Source organism: Humulus lupulus, chromosome 8, assembly GCF_963169125.1.
Source record: "Humulus lupulus chromosome 8, drHumLupu1.1, whole genome shotgun sequence".
Taxonomy (NCBI): Eukaryota; Viridiplantae; Streptophyta; class Magnoliopsida; order Rosales; family Cannabaceae; genus Humulus; species Humulus lupulus.
The window spans coordinates 33,547,886-33,566,117 of record NC_084800.1 but is presented as its reverse complement, the minus strand read 5'-3'; the positions used below and the strand labels follow the sequence as shown (position 1 = coordinate 33,566,117).

Here is an 18,232-nt window from a genome sequence, read left to right as displayed (position 1 = left end):
ATGATGCATAAGAAACATGTGATTAGGACATGTTTTGTATACTGGGTGTGATATCGTTCAGAGCTTGAACCTCTATGTTAATGCATAGTCCTAATTGTACTAATATCTGTTGAGTAAGCATGCTGAATACTTGTTATTGGATATTGGACATGTGGTATATGTTGGTGGCATGGCTTACCTGTGTATGGCGCTGACTTATTAGTCAGAATCGACAATGGTGTCAGATCCGTCTGTGAAGCTATGACTCATTAGTTAAGTTCACCATGGGCTGAGCACTGGTCGTGTTTTACCGACCCAAGGGTCAGAAGTGGCAGTGCGTTGTGAACGCCGGGCCGATTAAAGATTAGATCTAATCGAGGTCGGCATTGAATGACTCATACGGGGTATTAATGCTGGACCGACCGGAAGGTCAATGAGAACTATAAGCGCTTGCCTAGTCTATGACCAGATGTTTATGGCCAAGGTATATGACCCCGGTGACTGTTTGTCACATGGCCAAGGGACGCTGTCCATAGCACGACTCTAGGGTCGGGAGGAAGGTTATGTTGGTGACCATTCACCATGCACCTGTCCTAATCAAACTTATGAAAGGATCACTTGTCAGTTAAGCCCTGGTGACCCTATCGTCACATGGCTAGAAGGAGCAATGCTCATTATTGTGACTTTTGGCTATTGTCACCTATTTGCTTGGACTGATAGTCCCGAATGGTTATCATTATCGTTGTTGAGACTATGTCACGCTTTATTGTGTTTTCTTGCTGGGCTTTGGCTCACGGGTCCTACGTGGTGCAGGTAAAGGCAAGAGGAAGCTGGACCATCCTTGAGTTGGAGAGCTTAGGTGATGATGTGTACATATGCAGCTGCTCGTCCGCCACGGCCGAGGTTTAAAGTAGAACTAGGGTTAAACCCTGTTTTGCCGCTTAGAACGGCATGTTGTAATATTTTCTGTAATAAACTCTGAGACTTTATTTTCGGGATCCCAATGTATATATTAAACGTTCTAGTGAAACGTTACATCTTAACCAAAATGTTTAAACCCTAAACTGCTAATCATACTTAGTTACACGTTTTGGCCAAATGACTCGATTAGCGATTTTAGCACTGTTTACAAGGCACACCGTAACGGTCCCTGGAGTTTGGGGCGTTACAGGATGACCCTCCTTGCCAACCCCCAGGAGTCTTCTCCTATAAATATGGAGACCCTGGGAGTTGCAAAGGGTTGAATTCTATTGTGTAAAGAAATACCCTGCAGAGAATACCAGAAATATAGCAATAATATTGGCTGGTGGAGTAGAAGGATTTTAACCTTTGAACCACCTAAAAAAGTATTTGTATCACCATTTTATTTTAAGATTATTCATCTGTTACGGTTCATTACTTAGCACTAATCTCATTCTCTTATTCTATTAATTATCTGTTGGCGAAGAACCGCATCAACAAAATTTAAATTTAAAATCTACGTATAATATTTAATATTACATTAAATATATAATAAATAATCTCTTGTTGTCACTCCCAAATTTAAAAACTATAACAAACATAAATTTAAATAAAAATAAATAAATTATTTAATTAAAATATGATATTTATTTAAAAATTTATATGACATTAATATAAATTTAATAAAAATAATTAATAAATTCTATAAATAAAACTAAACAAACGTGCATATTGCACATTATTTGTATCTAGTATATATATAGACGAACAACCTAAGAATATATTTTATTTACTTATTTAAAAAAAAAAATCATTCCGCAGATAGTTTCCTTACACTAGGTATTTAGCACATACATTTATGCTTTTGGTCAATAAATTATAGACTAGATCATACACTATGTTTGGGTTTTATTTTATATTTCCAAAACACCTATATATTGATTTTAATTTAAATTTGTTCAGTTGTAAACTATGAGAATATGGAGCTATTGTATTTTATTATACAGTGGCTTTTTTCAATTGTTTGTATTATTGGGAATATAAAGATATATATTATACAGCTATTTATATGTTTTTCGTGTACATTACAGAAGGCTATTGACAATATCATAATGTCGTCGCGTTCGAAAGAAACAAACATTGAACATCCAAGTTTTCATTATTAAACTATTTGATTTAATTTTCACTTTTCTATTATCCATTAGTATATACTAATAATATTCCTCAAATTGTCATATATTTAATTTGGTAGGAAAATGAAGATGTTCATAGAGCCATAATAACAAAATTATTCTACTAATAATTTTCAATAAACATAGCAAAAATTCTGACTATTGAAAATATTTCTTTATGTAATTGATTTGACATAATTTTTGATGTGTTGTATTATCTTCTCACAATGTTTTTAAATAAGGTGTTGTTATTTGACAATTTAAGGTATACAACATACACGAGATGATACTTCCTATATCCCATAATACTTATTAAATTCAAATATGTGAAACTCGATATTAAATTATATCATTATCGATACGCCACCTCCGTATGACTCCTTGGCAATTCTCTCTTAAATAGTAACCAATGTCATTAAAAAAAAATTTATACTTGTAGTAGAAGTAGTAGTAGAAAATAAAATAATATTAAAGAAAAAATATATATCATTTTAGATCATTTAAATTTTGATCAACATAGACTTGTGCGTGTGGTGTGAAGATTTTGGTTTTGATTTTTTTTCCCTTCAAAATGATCTTTGAGATTTTTTATTCGTGAATGTTTGAAAAGGTGAATTAAAAAAAATGTCTGTTAAGTATTATTTTTTTAATGAAAATTGTTTAAGTTCAATGATAGAAAATATAAAAAAAAAAAAAGGGGGGGGGGGGGAAGCATTATATTGGCCGCTGTAGGATTATTGTGGTGGTTTCATCTCGTTTTCGATGATCGTTGTCGTTTTTCAAGTTTCGGTCGTTTTCGATGACCGCTGTCGTTTTTAAGCTGCTATCGTTTTAAATGATCTTTGTCGTTTTCCACAATAATTTGTCGTTTTAAGGTTCCTGTCGTTATATATGTTGTTTGTCGTTTTCGATTATTTTTGTCGTTTTAAATATTGCTGTCGATTTTGATGATTGTTGTCGTCTTTTATTATTGCTGTCGTTTCTAAGATTAGTGTCGTTTATTTGTTTCATTGGCGTTTTTAGTACTGTTACCGTTTGTTGTTATCGGTGTCGTTTTTCTGGCTTCTTTGTCATTTTCATTGAATACTATCGTTGAATTGAATAATGTCAGCTTATATATTTTTCTAGGTTTTTTTTTTTTTTTTTTTTTAAGTTTAAGATAATTTGTCGTTACATACATGAAAAAATATTTTTGTTAAAAAAAGAGTTATTTTCGTAATTATTTTTCCCTTACTGTATTTCTCTCTCCTTTAATAATTAATTGCATTTTATTTCTTAAAATTTCCCTTCTTTCTTTCCTCTTGAAGTCGATTTTTTATTTTTTAATTTTAATAACTATTTGTTTCTCAACCCCTGGTTTCCCGCCTATATATCACATACAGGCTACAGCGTCCTTTACTCGTAGGCTTATCATGTCCGATCAAGCTCATTCACTGAATCGCTCAATGAAATTGAAGATCAACAATGCTTCCGATCTCAGCTCCATTTCGGCCCTTTCTTCTCCTCAAGCAAGGTTCACTTCTGTTTTCTTCAATTTTATAGTTCTCATTTCTTTTTCCCAACTGCGTCATGCTTCCTTTAGTTCCCGATAAAAAGCGGGAAAGTCTTTTTTCGTTTAAGGAAGTTATTTATGTATTTTTCTTTTTAAATAACTATTGCTTGATGCTCCTCTCTCTTTGTAGTTCGAAATTCGTAATAGACTCGATTTTGAACGATTTTCAAGGTTTCTGTGAGAACTTGCTATGTTGGTTCCGAGATAATGGAAGGAAAGTGTAGAGAAAATCAAAATTGGAGTGACGCTACATTTTTTTTACTAGTGAAATTTCTAACTGCTTTGAGCGTGTACTATTTGGCTTGTATGAGTTCACTATTACTTCGTTTAAATTTTTTCAAGTGCAGAAAATGGCACTGACTTGTGCATCTTCATTATTAGGAGAAAATGATGGCTTAGATATGAGTTTTCCGGTTTTTATTCTGACTATTGATTGTTTGGACCTTGAAAAGTGAATTTTCTTTCTCTTGTTGTTGCTATTCTTCTTTACCTATCTCGTGTTAATTTTGATTTCATGAAGGAGGTCCAATACTGTAACACAATCACATGGACCCCAAACATCACAGCTACGATCGCAACCGTCACAGCAATCATTTTCTCGAGGGCTTTCCTCCCACTCTCAACACGGCGTGCTTTCTCAGATCTCTCAGAGCTCACTCGACGATGTTCTGACAAACGATCAGGTTAATTTTCTTCTCAGTGTTCTTCTGATTGTAGTGTATAAAATGGAATGAAATAAAAGAGAGAGAAGTTTTCAGCTCTATGAATATTTTAATTGCCTTCTCTTTCATTTTTGTTTATGACTACCTTGAAACTGCATAAAGTATTTGTTTAATAGTTTATAATGTTTTACTGATGTGTGAATAAATTGCTGTACTGTATTTATCTTTGTACTCTTCTATTGGTTTTAGTTGTCTTCACATAGATTCAGTTCTCAAGAACGGGAAAACCCTGTAAAGAAAGTTTGCTTGCCACCAACCAGTCATACTCGTGAAGAGAGTCAGATGCCAATATCTTCAACCAGCTTACCGCGTAAATGGACTTCTTCTTCTCTTTCTGACCATAGATGTAAGTGTGAAATTGACAGTTGCGCTACAAGTCTATCTAAAATAATAGGCTGTGTCAATCAAATCTTTGTCCTTCATCCATGAGTATGACCATCAACGAAAAAGTGATGTTTTCTTTTACGAGCAGTGCAGATTAGTGAAGAGCTTGAACACCGGATTGGAATGATGGAAACTTCACTAAATCGGTTTGGAATGATACTGGATTCTGTTCAAACCGACGTTATGCAAGCTAACAAAGGGACAAAGGAAGTTTTACTAGAGAGTGAGTATATCATTTCCTGAACTGTTAAAACCGGTAGGAGCTTAAGGTGGAGTGGGTGGGAAAACTGTGTTTGAAATAGTGTACAATCTGCATAAGACATTTGCAACCTTGTTATCTGAAAGCCACGAAATTTCAAGGGAAATAACTAGGGAACTAGCTTGAATTTTGTTTTCAAACGATTTTTCATTACACACACACACATGTTACATTAGATATGGCTTGACTCTGATTTAATAACTATTTCATTTTGCAGTCGGTTTAAAAAAATTGTCGCAGTTTATAAGCTCAAATACTTTATTTTTATTTCTTCATTTAAATTCAGCTGAAGGAATTCGGCAGAAATTGGTGGTTCAGGATAACTTGCTGCAGTTAATGGTAACCCCGCAAAATAATTGCCATACTTCCTTTCTACGTTTTAAGTCCACTTGTTTCAAGCGTTCATGAATGTAGACTTCTTACATTAAGGAGGTATGGTAAATTAGATCAAGGGACAAGAAGATATCAAAGCTAGCCTAGACCTGGGCTTCAAATCTACGTCCGATCAAGTCAACAAGCATACATATCAAGACAAGTTTCAAGAGATTTTCTCGGTGCTTTCAACCTTACCACAGAAGATAGAAGCTTCTATACAAAAATCACAAAATGAGTTTCGTAATTCTTTCGCCAAGGAAATGCAGGTAGCATAACATCCCACGTTATGGTCCTGGAACATTAAAACTTTCCAATTTTTGGACGACAAATTTGTCTTCTTGATATATGGCATATATGAATATATTTTATAAATTGGTTGCAAAACAGCTAGAGCTACTGTTATTATTATTTACCCTCTGCTCCATCTGACATGAATCCCTTAAAATTTTCCGATTGATCGAATGGAATTTCCTGTATTCTACGTCTTTCTCATCTTGTTGGATTTCGTTTTCCCTTCATTTGGGTTGTAGGCAACGACTAGCAGCGTGGTGTTACCTGACCGGAAAGACCAAGTGGCGCCGATTCCTCCACCAAATAAGGTGTTATGCTTAAATTTTGTTTTGACTCACTTCATTCCAATCATTCACTCGGGATAGGTTTGTTCTTGGAAGCCTTTTTAACTCCTGGAAATTAGCAGGTTACTACCAGAAGTGCCGCTCGACGAGAAATGTTACAGCAGATTATGAAGTAAGATTTTTCTTTCGTCGATTATTATTTTGCATCCTACTTCATTTAAATCTCAAACCCCATAACAAGGTGTATAAGAGGGTGGAAAAAATTAATAAGGCGATTTCCTCGAAGCTTATCTTTTACGACCTGCTGTTTACTTTCTATTCTGTGTTATGTACATTGATGACATAGGAACAGGAAAGTAATGTGATACATAGCCTGTAAAATACAAATGTGGCCATCCTGTGCAAAGAGCTTCACATTTTAATCTTTCCAGGCCATATACGTAACACTTCTTGAACTTTTATGTTTGCTCTGGCCATCCTGTGCAAAGAGCTTCACATTTTAATTTTCTAGGCCATATACGTAACGCATCTTGAATTCTTATGTTTGCTCCTTTCGCCTTAAGTATGATCATGACATCATAGTGTCAATATATAAGTCTTACTTTAATCTCTGAATTGATTTGAGGGACAGCAAAATACCGATTTGGGAAGTTTGTAATAATAATATTTTCATTGTTGGATAAATAATTAAATTTCTTCTTTTGACCAAACCAAGACCTTTTCTGGCTAATTTTCGCATCTTTCTATAACTTAGACATGTCCTACCTCTCACCTATGTTCATGCTCTCTCATCCCTTTCAGGCTTCAAGAGATTAAAAATAATTATACTGATTTTGGCTCAGCTGCGTCTCCTAAGGTTTCTGCACAAACAATTGTAGCAGTTCCCAAGATAGAAACAGGGGGATGGAAATCAGTAAAATCCGAAAAAGTCACCTTCACAAATACCACAGCCAACAAGGTGCACAAACAAATAGGAGCTTCTTCCATTCATAAGGTGAAGTTTTAAGTTTTTCTCTCTCCTTTTTGGTTCATGCCCCTCATTGGTTAGATTAACTGAATGGCTTTCGCGTTTAGATGTGTGTCTGGCATCAAGTTCAGTTCTGTGTGTAGTTTGCTGTATTCATCTGTGTTAATATTCTTGAATATAGAGTATCTTGTGGATTGCATGCATGGAAATTTTTGCTTGTTGAACCAAACTAAATTCAAGTCTATTCCAATTACAGGAAAGACAATGCAGAATTATCATTGAATCAGATGAGGAGATTGATAGAGGTTTTTCCTGCTTGTTTAAAGAGAATGAATCAGGTATTTGGCGAAAGAAGAATTTTCAGTTTTTCTAGTACTCAATTGGATCATTACTAGTCTTCTTCTTGTCTTATAGTTTGTATATTGTATTAAGGCTTACATTTACAAGGAATTCATCGGAAGAAGTTTAAGTTGCCATTGGTAGTTAGTATTCAGATATGAAAACAAGAAATATATATTTGTGTCTTAGAAGAGTTTTGACATTTTCTTGAAAAAAGATTTAGGGAGCTGTTTGATTGACGAAGTGAAGGAAGAAACAAAAAGAATTCTAAGGAAAGCAAGGAGGCGAAAGAGACAATGCTGTAATACAATACTTATAAATTGAAGGTAAACTAAAGACTTCTTATTTCCTTCTGGACGAATTGCTACAGAACTTAATAAGTTGTCCAACAGAAATGATTCTTTCAGTTTAGGGTTGTATGTTTAGCAAGTTAGAATTATTATGTGCATATTTGAAATACATGGAAGTTATATAGCAAGAAAACAAATGCATATAAAAAATAAAAGGAAACAGAAACAAAGTTAGGAAAGAGAATTTGGATATAAAGCTTCTTTGTTTATATTGTCGATGCTAATTAGTTTGTGGTGGGATCTCATAGTTTAGGATAGAGAACTTTTTATAATAAGATAGGTAGTTCCTACCATGTTGCAGACATGAACACATAATTTAAGAGTCAATTCATTGGTACTTTCTCTATTTTCATTTACAGATTTAACCATTTTTCTATGCATGTAGGTATGAGTCGGGTCATCAAGTGAGCTGGACTCTTCACATCCAGTGCAAATGAAAAGCGGATCCTTTTGGTACGTTTCATTGCCATACACAAGTGATATAGCTCTTCCATTTTATTACTTTTTTTTCGTGATTTAAACGAATAGAGAAAGAAATTGAGATAATTCTGTCATGTAACACTGCTCATTATTGGTACAAGCAAAGATGTGACCGAAGGTGGCCACCTTAAATAATATGCATGTTGATATGTTTTAAGTTGCCTAATTCTATTGCTCTGTCCAGATATTTTGAAAAATGTTCCCCACATCTCACGGTAAACTTTCTCAGGAAGAAAAGCATTGGCTCCACATCCCACTATCCCCCAAATAAAGACTGAAATGATGGGAGCCAAGAAAAAAAAAATAAGGAGTCTTTTCTGCATCTATCATTAATCTAGGCCGTTCAAAAGAAAAAAAAAATAGAGAAATTATACTAAATAACTCAAAACAAATAGTCTCAAAAAGCTAATGTCATTATTTTTAAATTATAAAAAAATGATCATTTTACATTGTTGATTATTTAAATTTTCTTTTTCTATAATTTTATTTATTTATTTAGGAGCGAATGAATTTAATACAGTGTTATATGTATATAAATTTTGTTTAATTAGTTTTTATTTTAAAATTATATTGATTTATTTAAATTTTTTTATGGGTTGTTGGTATATTATTTTCCAATTAATGTATATGTTTTTTATGTCATGTTATATTATTTTTTTATGATATTTAATTTCAATTTTATTATAGGATATATTTTGTATTATGGTATATATATTTTAATGGTAAGATATAATTTTGTAAGTTTTATTGATATATTATTTCATATTTTGTGATATGTTATATCATTTAATAATTTATAAAAAATAAAAAAATTTAAACAATTTAAAAGTAAAAATTAATTAGAAAAAACTAATATATATAATAATAAAATAGATATATTTAGTAATACGTAATTTTATTACAAAACTGAAAATAGAAGGTTCATTTTGCACCAAGCTCAAAAAAAAAAATCAGTTATGGGCCACGGTGTTTCTTTTCTTATCAAATGGGCCCATCTTTGAAGCCCAGATGAACTTATCATCACGTAAATGGTTTTTTTCTTTTTTCTTGAGGGGACATTTCATAAAAGTTTTAAACAGCATTTTTCATTTGTTGAGATCAGAAGTCTGATCAAAGAATTATTTTAATTAAAATTAAATATTGTTTAGCAACGAACAATTTAGAACTCGCAATGTATTGTACTATCTCAAACGTTGTTTTCGTAAATAAAATTAAGAGAAATGGTACGAGGTACACCCGTAAGAACTATATAATTAATATGTATAAAGGTAATACTAAATTCTTTCCAATGCGACTTAAGAATTTAATACAATATAAAGGTAGTGTTTACTATAAATCTAAGGTCACCCTGTAATTAGAACTTGACATAATTCGAAATAATTACTTAATTTGACATACTTGTTTGATTATGTAATTACACATGAATTATATAATTGGAGGTAATTTAGAGTCTTAATTACTGTGTAATTACTAATTGCTATCAATTTTAAATAGTATTTATTATATAATTTTTTTTTTGTGTAATTACCACTTTATATCCAAATACAATTTGTATTTTAAAATAGACATATTTGCGGCAAAATAGTTTCAATTTTTGCATTTAAATCCTGAAGTAATTTTTTTTCATGGCATAAATCACTTCTGTTAATGTCAATAATTTGTTGCAGCAGTTAGTATTTTTATGTTAAGAGGTGATGTGACACATTTTTATTGGCTCTAGGTAATTGATGTGGCATTTGTATAAGTTAAATTATTAAAAACTTAAAAAAATGTGATTTATTATAAACTAAACAATTAACATAGAAACTAAAATAAATTAAATTACTTTATCAAAATATTGTGTATTCTAATTTTAGCACAAGTCTTTCACTTAGATTGTGTACAACAGGCAAATAAATGCATGGAAGAAATAGCTAATGAGTTCATGTATTCTCCACAAAGACAGCACGGTTTTCATGATGGTTGTACGAACTAGGGATACATAAATTGATAAGCGTGAGCTTATAATATTTATAAGGCATGACCTCCATAGTACGAGCTCAATGGTATATCCAGCTTGTGGCAACTTGGAGATATGGCGTGTCAGTGGATCCCCGAAGACCCGGATACTTTATACGGTCGTTTATGGCCAGCCTATGATATTTAATATCCCAGATATTAGGAGACTATCTATTTCATGATCAGATCATATCTTAGTATAAATGAGAATATTTCATATTAAATGTAATAAATATGCAAATTCGTGATTGACTCACGCGGTTACCCAAACCTGTCCAAGGAATTTCTCTATAAATACTGAGAATATTTGACAAAAAAAAAAGATGTTTTTCTGTAATATCGAAACTCTGTCAAAATAGAGACAAAAACAGTAATAATATATCGTGGACTAGGTGAATTTTAACTACTGATCTACGTAAAAAGACCAGTATTTTTTAGATCGGTTTATCATCAAATACTAATTTAACCTTGTTATTTTCTTAATTTACTTTTAGTGAAAAATCACGTCAACAAATATTAAAAAAAAACTTATTTAATAATCATATAGAAATAAATTAAATTATTTTAATGTCTAAGTTCTATTTATTTATTTTTTTCTTAAAAATAAGTTTGATTTTTTTATATTAATAAAATAATTTATTCTATTTTATAATAAATCATATTTTTTTAAAATGTTTAATTAACTTATATAAATACTACATCAATTACCTAGAACCAATAAAATGTGTCACATCACTCTTAATAGAAAAATACTAACAGTTGCAACAAACTATTAACAGAAATAATTTATGCCGCAAAAAAAATTACTTGTTGATTTTTACCACAAATATCCTTTTAGTGTAATTACTACTCTAATAATTATATATTTTAGTAATTGCACACTTGTTTCCAAATACTTCCTTGGTATTTTGTTCAACCACATCAGACTGTTAGTCAGGGGCGGACTTAGAATATATTTTTACTGGGGTCAAAAAAAATATATCCATTAACAAAAATACATATGAATAATATTCTCATGAATTAAAAGCAAAGTACATGTAGTAAAGTTTGAAATAAACAAACAGAACTATAAAATCTTAAAAAAGAAAATGTAAATATTTTAGTGGGGTCAATACATTTAATTATTAAAATACTTAAAATATTACAAAAATATTGACATACATGTAATTTATAAAAATTCACTTGGGTCAGTTGACCCCACTCGTTCCACATTCAGTCCACCCCTGCTGTTAGTACCATCTTATTTCTAATCCCCTAAAAAGCACCATTTTCACAATTTTATGGTTCTATTCTATCTTTCGAAATTGTATATTAACGTCTACAATAATTTTTTATTTGATGATTTCAAATTTCTATTGAGCCTTTGTTAGGTTAAATTAATGGGTAGCACTGTAGCAGGACGTTCTGGCTTCCTACATTGAGTTTGACGTCTCTTTTAAAGACCATTTCATTTCTCAAGCAAGATACCCATGAAATAGTGAATGAGTGGATGGCACTGGCAGAAGGGAGATTTTCTTTCATATAAATAGTACATAAGATCAGTGAAATAAAATTGGAAACATATTTTTTAAAAGGGAGAAAAAAATATCAAAAAATTATAGTAATGATTGGACTTTGAATTGCCCTTGTTGGCTTCGAGTTTTGATTTGGATTGAAGCTAAATATGTCACAATAGTTAAAATAGTTATTTATTTTATTTTCCAGGCTGAGGGTTTATGGGTTTCTTTCTTGTATTTCTGTCGGCAGTCCTCTTTGGTTTATTCAATACGTGGCACCTAACCACCAATTAATCAGATGGACCTATAAAAGGCATTTTATCTTATAAAAATTCATAATTGTTTATCTAGAAACCAAAGCAAGGAATAGAAATGCAGACTATAATGGACTTTTTAATTATTTGTTTATTTATTTTCACGCTATTGGCGTAATGGTCTTTTTTGCTTTTGCCCTTTCTCACTTTAAAGGTACATTATTATTATTAAAGTTATTTATCTGATTTTTTAAAGAGACTGCTTAGTGCTTACAAATACTAGCTCAATCAAAGCATATAATATAATGAAGGTTCTTTTCGGAAATATACTCTAAACAACCAATCATTAGTTTGGCATAATGTTGCTTACTGAACAATTCCTTGTGTTTAATTCTCTTGTCTTATTATTAAAGGGTTTTTGAGCGAGTTGTATCTTCAATTATTTAAACAAGATTATTTGGCCATTATGACATATGCCATCAATAAGAATCTAGCATATATTTATCCCTTTATCTAATTATCTTTCTCCCCGTTATCTTTATTATTTTCTGAGGGATCAAGTAAAAGTTAACCCTTGAAGTGCACGCCCAATCAGACTTTCAAAAGAACGGTGATCTATTAAGTGGTAAAATATTTATTCACAAGAAAACACTCGTAATAAACTAATGAGAAAAGCTAACAGCATTTCCAATTGAGATGCAAATTTTAGGATGTATGGTTAAAATATAACATATTTCAATAGTGTATTAAAAATTGATTTAAATTTGAATTAAAATATAACAATAAATATTTATTTTTTATTTCCGTTTTTGCTATTACTTATTGTTTTATTATATTTTTTAATAACTTATTTATTGTTGGTATTAAATGTTTATTTTTATTTACTTTTTTATTTTATTGTTACTTATTATTTTTGGTATCTTATTTATTATTATCAAATAGAGATTTTTTTATATTATTTTTACATCTATGTGTATTGGAGTACAATAGTAAAAGTTATATTATATATATAGGAAATTTCTCATGTAGGGGCTTCAAAAAGAGTCCTACGGTAGTGTTTCTCGACCCGTGAACAGTTTTCGGCGCGAATTTTTTTTATGACCGTATATATTGTAGCTATTTAGAGCATCCTGCAAAGTTTCAGAAAATTATGAATAGTTTACAGTACCGAAAACTTGGTTCAAACATGTTGTTGCACGCGTGACTAATTTTTTTTATGAGCGTGGAAACAACATATTTGAACCAAGTTTTCGGTACTGTAAACTATTTGGAATTTTCTGAAAATCGCACTGATGCTCTAAATAGCTACAATATACACGGTCATAAAAAAAAGTCGCGCCAAAAACTGTTTACGGGTCGAGAAACACTGAAAGCCCTATGAGAAGCCCCATATATATATATGACATTTATGGACTTTTTATGCTAAATTTAGCACAATTTTTATATCTCCTATTGGACATGGTCTAAGGAGTATCAGTGCGGTCTAACACCACATAAAACTGGTATATGGATGGATATTGGAGCAATTTAATATTAAGATTCACATAATTTAATTTAATAATTAATATTAAATATTACTAACCATTCGTGAGGAACCATGTAGTGTTAGACATCATAAGATGTCAAATAACAATACTCTAAATTAATAAAACATTAAATTTTTAAGAGTGTTTGATATGTGGTTTAATAATGACTTTGAAATAATGCAATTTATGTTTTGTAAATTTATTTTTTATGATTTGGAAATTTGTATTTTCAAGCATATCTCACTTTTTAATTTTATTTAAAAATAATATTGAATTTTTTTATAAATTTGAGTTTAATATTTTCATAATAAAAAATTTCACTTAACTCTACTCCGGTCAAGCCCAACTCCACTACTAAACACCCTTAGATGGATTTTATCTAGGAACTCCAGTTACTACTACGATAAACATTTGTAGAAATTAGATCCAGTAGCCATTTTTTGGTAAGTCATTTCTTTTTTATCTACAATTTTTAAGTTCTAGTATAATATCCACTATTTCAATCATATCTATTATACTTTTATAATCTATAGATATTGTTTTTAGAATAGAACCATGTGGTTAAGGGTATTTTTGAAATTGTCTGTGATAAAAATAAATAAAATTAAACTAAAAATATTTAAGAGGTAATTTTAATTAAGAACTCATTAAACTGCCTCATTTTTTATTTTTCCTAAGCATTTCCATATAATATATTTATATAACAACTAAAATTCCTAGCACAAAATCAGAACTACAATGATGACTATTTTTTTGTCAATATACGATGCAATCGTTGGATCCCATTTCAATGTCTTTTTCTCTTAATCAATAAATAAAGTGATCTGATATGATCTGTGTTATTCTACGACATACGAGTATATGACTCCACTATTTTCTATGTTGGCCAACTCATAATGAATATATGTCTTGTATGTATAATAAAGTAACTATTATATATACTTGTATATTATTTCATAGCCCTCTAGTACAATATATATTTCGTTACTTTCTAGAGTGTTACGCAATTAATGGAACTTTTACTTTGAGATAGGACAAGGATTGAGGAGGAGGGATGCCCCCGAACAAGGGTGCCCCAAATACCACTTTTTGAGCTTGGGCATCCAATGCTTAAAGAAAGTGGTCACAAAAGGGAAATAATATTGATTATATCAACAAGACAAAAGGACTACGTACGTTAGGAGAATTAAGTCATAATTATGTTGATTATATATTCGACTAATCTTCTGGATTAGACATCAACATCCCATAATAACCTCTTTATAATTTTTTTTTTTTTAAAAAACAAATTATAAAGGGAATATAGTTTTCAGTTTGTTACGGAATATTATTCGCAAATGAAGCATTTAGGGTCAGCTAAACGTGACATCACTTTGGTGAGAGATTAACATGATAAGTTTGATATAACTCCCAACCTTGAGAATTATGTACAAACCAAATTGTATTACAATATAATTTAAAATAAGATCTAATATGATAATCTGATCCCCCAACAAACTGTGGTTTGATGACAGTGCTATTTAAAAATTATGATATTGTGCTGAAATTTGGACTGTGTTCTTATCATGAGATGAGACCGAATTTGCATCTATAGCTAAAGAATTTTTGTCGTGAGTTTTGAGCAGCACCAAATTTTATTTACCAATAAAAACACTTTACCATCAATAAAATAGATAGAATACCTAGAAACAAAAGAAGTAGTTGTGGTGACTGATGTTAGTGAGTGTAATAATACACTCAATAGTATTAACAAATGATTTAATATCATAATTAATTATATCTATATAAGATTACCATAAGAAAAAATTCACCTCTACTAAGTATTTATGGAAGATTTCTCTCTATTGCATAGTCTTTTGTCGGTTTCTATATTGACGAATCGTTTAGGTTTTATATACATTTTAAAGTCAAAAGAGTAAATAATTTCAAAACTTGCCAAATAAATCTTTTTATGAAACTCCAAACTTGTAAAAAGTCTATTATCTTATATCTAACCTTTGAAAATGAAGATTTTGTTTCTTGATAAGGAAAAAGAAAGTATTTTTTATTTTATTAGTTATTTTATACATACGAGACGAGACTAGTGGCTTCTTTAGTCAAAACTATAATTCTATAAATATCTTTTGCTTTGTGCACAATGCATATGAACCGTTAAAATTGCTCTAAGGTACCTCTAAGCATGTAGATGGGACGTCAGTTGAAGTGATTACATTTTATAGACCTAATGAATATTTTCATGTGGTCCTCTTTAGTCTTTACTATATGCCATTCCATCTCCTCAGTTATATTTAATATTATTTATGTCCAATATCTTTTCTGGCATGAAAGAAAAAAACCTAACCAAAAACAAAATAAGACTATTGCTGGGTGCTCTTTAGGCGCAATTGGTTTTAGGGTTGTAGTTATTTAAAGTATTTTATAAATTTTTAGAAAATTTTGAATAATTTATTAAAAATAAAGTTTAAATAATTTTTTTATGCGCATAGAATGTTTGAGCCATATTTGAACAATATTTTCGATATTGTAAATTATTTGAAATTTCTAAAAAAATTGTAGGATATATATATATATATTTTTTAGATGAAATATCAACTTCATTGAATTAAATTAGCATTCTGAATACAAAAGATGTTGGAATTCAGCAGTAATGGAAAACTCAGAAATGCTACAACCAGGGTAAAACCGAGAATGTCTAGCAACATGATGTGCTACTCGATTTGCTGATCGTCTTATCCAAAATAACTTGACATTAGGAAGGGTAGATAATAGGATTTGGCAGTCCTTGATAAGAAGGCCAAAGGTGGATCTCATGGAGTGGTTGCTTCGGATGGCTTGTACAGAAACAAGGCTGTCCGTCTCAATCTCAACAGATCGCCAATTATTAGTCTGGACCCAGCTGAGGGCCTCCTTAATTCCCATAGCCTCAATGACTTCAGATGCATAAAGGCCACCATAATTGCCAGCACGGGCTGCAACAAGATTACCAAAATGATTCCGGGCAACTAAACCATAGCCGTACTTGTTCTCGCTATCAAAAAGCGCTGCATCCACATTAATCTTGATTGTGTTTTCACCAGGTTTAGTCCAAGTCTCAGAGCCATCACCGATGTTATTCAGACACAACGATGACAACGAAGTTTTATCCTGAGCTTTAATCCAATGGTCAAGAGCTATTTGGGCAGATGCAAGAACATCAGTGACAGTGGATGTAATGCCCCAAATTTCCTAATAAGGTTTAGGACCTTGATTAGGAGGCCGGGAGGGCCATAATTGGTTTATTATTGTATTTAATGATTATATGCATGTTTACGTGAATTATATTATTATATGATGATAGATGCATGCATATGGGTGTATTTATAATTATAAGGGCATTTTGGTAATTTGGCCTGTTGAGGGCATATTTGTAAATTGGGTGCATATTGTAATATGTGAATGATATTTCATTATTATGGAGATATATTCGAGCTATTCGGCATGAGACGATCTTAGATTATGAGTTAGCGGTTTTATCATAACGGGGTCAATTTTGGGGTAATAGAAATGTTTATTTGGTGATAGAATGGGAATATTTGAGATCAGGGTGAAATTCTGGAAGTTTGGACTATAGTGTCCCCGGGGGTGTTTTCGGGACCCAAGCACTAGGTTTAATTTGAGGTTACTTAAGCTTGAAGTAGCTTGACAGATAAGAACATACGTTAGAAACTTCTCGTTCTCTCTCAAAACAGTCCGTTTTACCGTTTGAGCCTTTTTGAGGAAATCTTGAGTTCTGGGAGTCGGAATCAAGCGAGGGTCGAGGCATAGCGATCCTAGGAAAGATTAGAAGCTTCTTAACCGAAGGATTTGATGAGAAACAACCCAATCGAAGGTAATCTAAGTTTGAAGTTTTAAGTTTTTAAAGTTTCTAAGCTTAGAATTGGACTTTGTTAATTGTTGAGTTTTTGGTCGGTTTGAGCTTTGGGTTTTGAGGGTTTTGGAGTATTGGGAAGCTTGGGAACTTTGATTTGATGATTGGGGAATGTTTGGGTATGTTTTTGGAGGATTTGGAGTGCTTGAAACACGTTTGGGAATGGCCCAGGGTTGGGGGCCGCGGCCCTGTTCTTGTGCGCCGCGGCCCTAGTTCGATGAAGCAGGTGTCAGGAATTTGTGCTTGCTGGGCGCCGCGGCCCTTGATGGAGGGCGTCGCGGCCCTTGCCTCAGAGAACCCTGGGGGCCGCGGCCCAAGGTGCTAGGGCCGCAGCCCTTGCCCTGTTTTCACCCCGTTTGCTCGTTTTGACCCCGGGAACTTAGCTATGGGCCTCTGGACTGTCCCTACTACTTTGATTAGTTTGGATTGATCTCTTGGGGGCTAGATATTGGTGTGAAACCTTTGATTATCATGTTATTGATGGTGTTTCATACTTGGTTATGATTAGGTGACCGCTAAGGGCTTAAAGGTTGATCGTTCTCAAGGATCGTTCTTATATTGGTACTAACTCGAATCTGAGGTAAGAAAACTGCACCCTGTGTATATGACACATGCATGGTTATTATTGATGCATGTCGGTTGATTATTATGTTGACATGCATGGTTATTATGATGCATGTTGATTGATTAATGAGTATGACATGTGTGGTTATTATTGATGCATGTCGGTTGATTATTATGTATGACATGCATGGCTATTCTTGATGCATGTTGGATTGCTGGATATATTGCATATGATGCATGAGAAACATGTGATTGAGACATGCTTTATGTACTGAGTAAGATATCGTTCAGAGCTTGAGCCTCTGTGTTTATGCATGGTCATAATTGTACTAATACCTATTTCGTAAGCATCCTGAGTACCTTGTTTATGGAT

The 18,232-nt window shown here is 32.0% G+C and overlaps 1 protein-coding gene across 1 annotated transcript; it reads left to right on the top strand.

The window, feature by feature from the left end:
- The first annotated feature begins 3,479 nt into the window (after positions 1-3,479).
- Positions 3,480-8,271, top strand: LOC133793667 (putative recombination initiation defects 3). The gene is made up of 12 exons (XM_062230969.1): positions 3,480-3,624; positions 4,184-4,346; positions 4,575-4,731; positions 4,858-4,992; positions 5,315-5,367; positions 5,475-5,669; positions 5,934-6,002; positions 6,101-6,150; positions 6,780-6,972; positions 7,202-7,283; positions 7,502-7,610; positions 8,020-8,271. The coding sequence occupies exons 1-11, from the start codon at positions 3,524-3,526 to the stop codon at positions 7,606-7,608; spliced, it is 1,305 nt and encodes a 434-aa protein (XP_062086953.1). The 5' UTR covers positions 3,480-3,523; the 3' UTR covers positions 7,609-7,610; positions 8,020-8,271.
- The last annotated feature ends 9,961 nt before the right edge of the window (positions 8,272-18,232 follow it).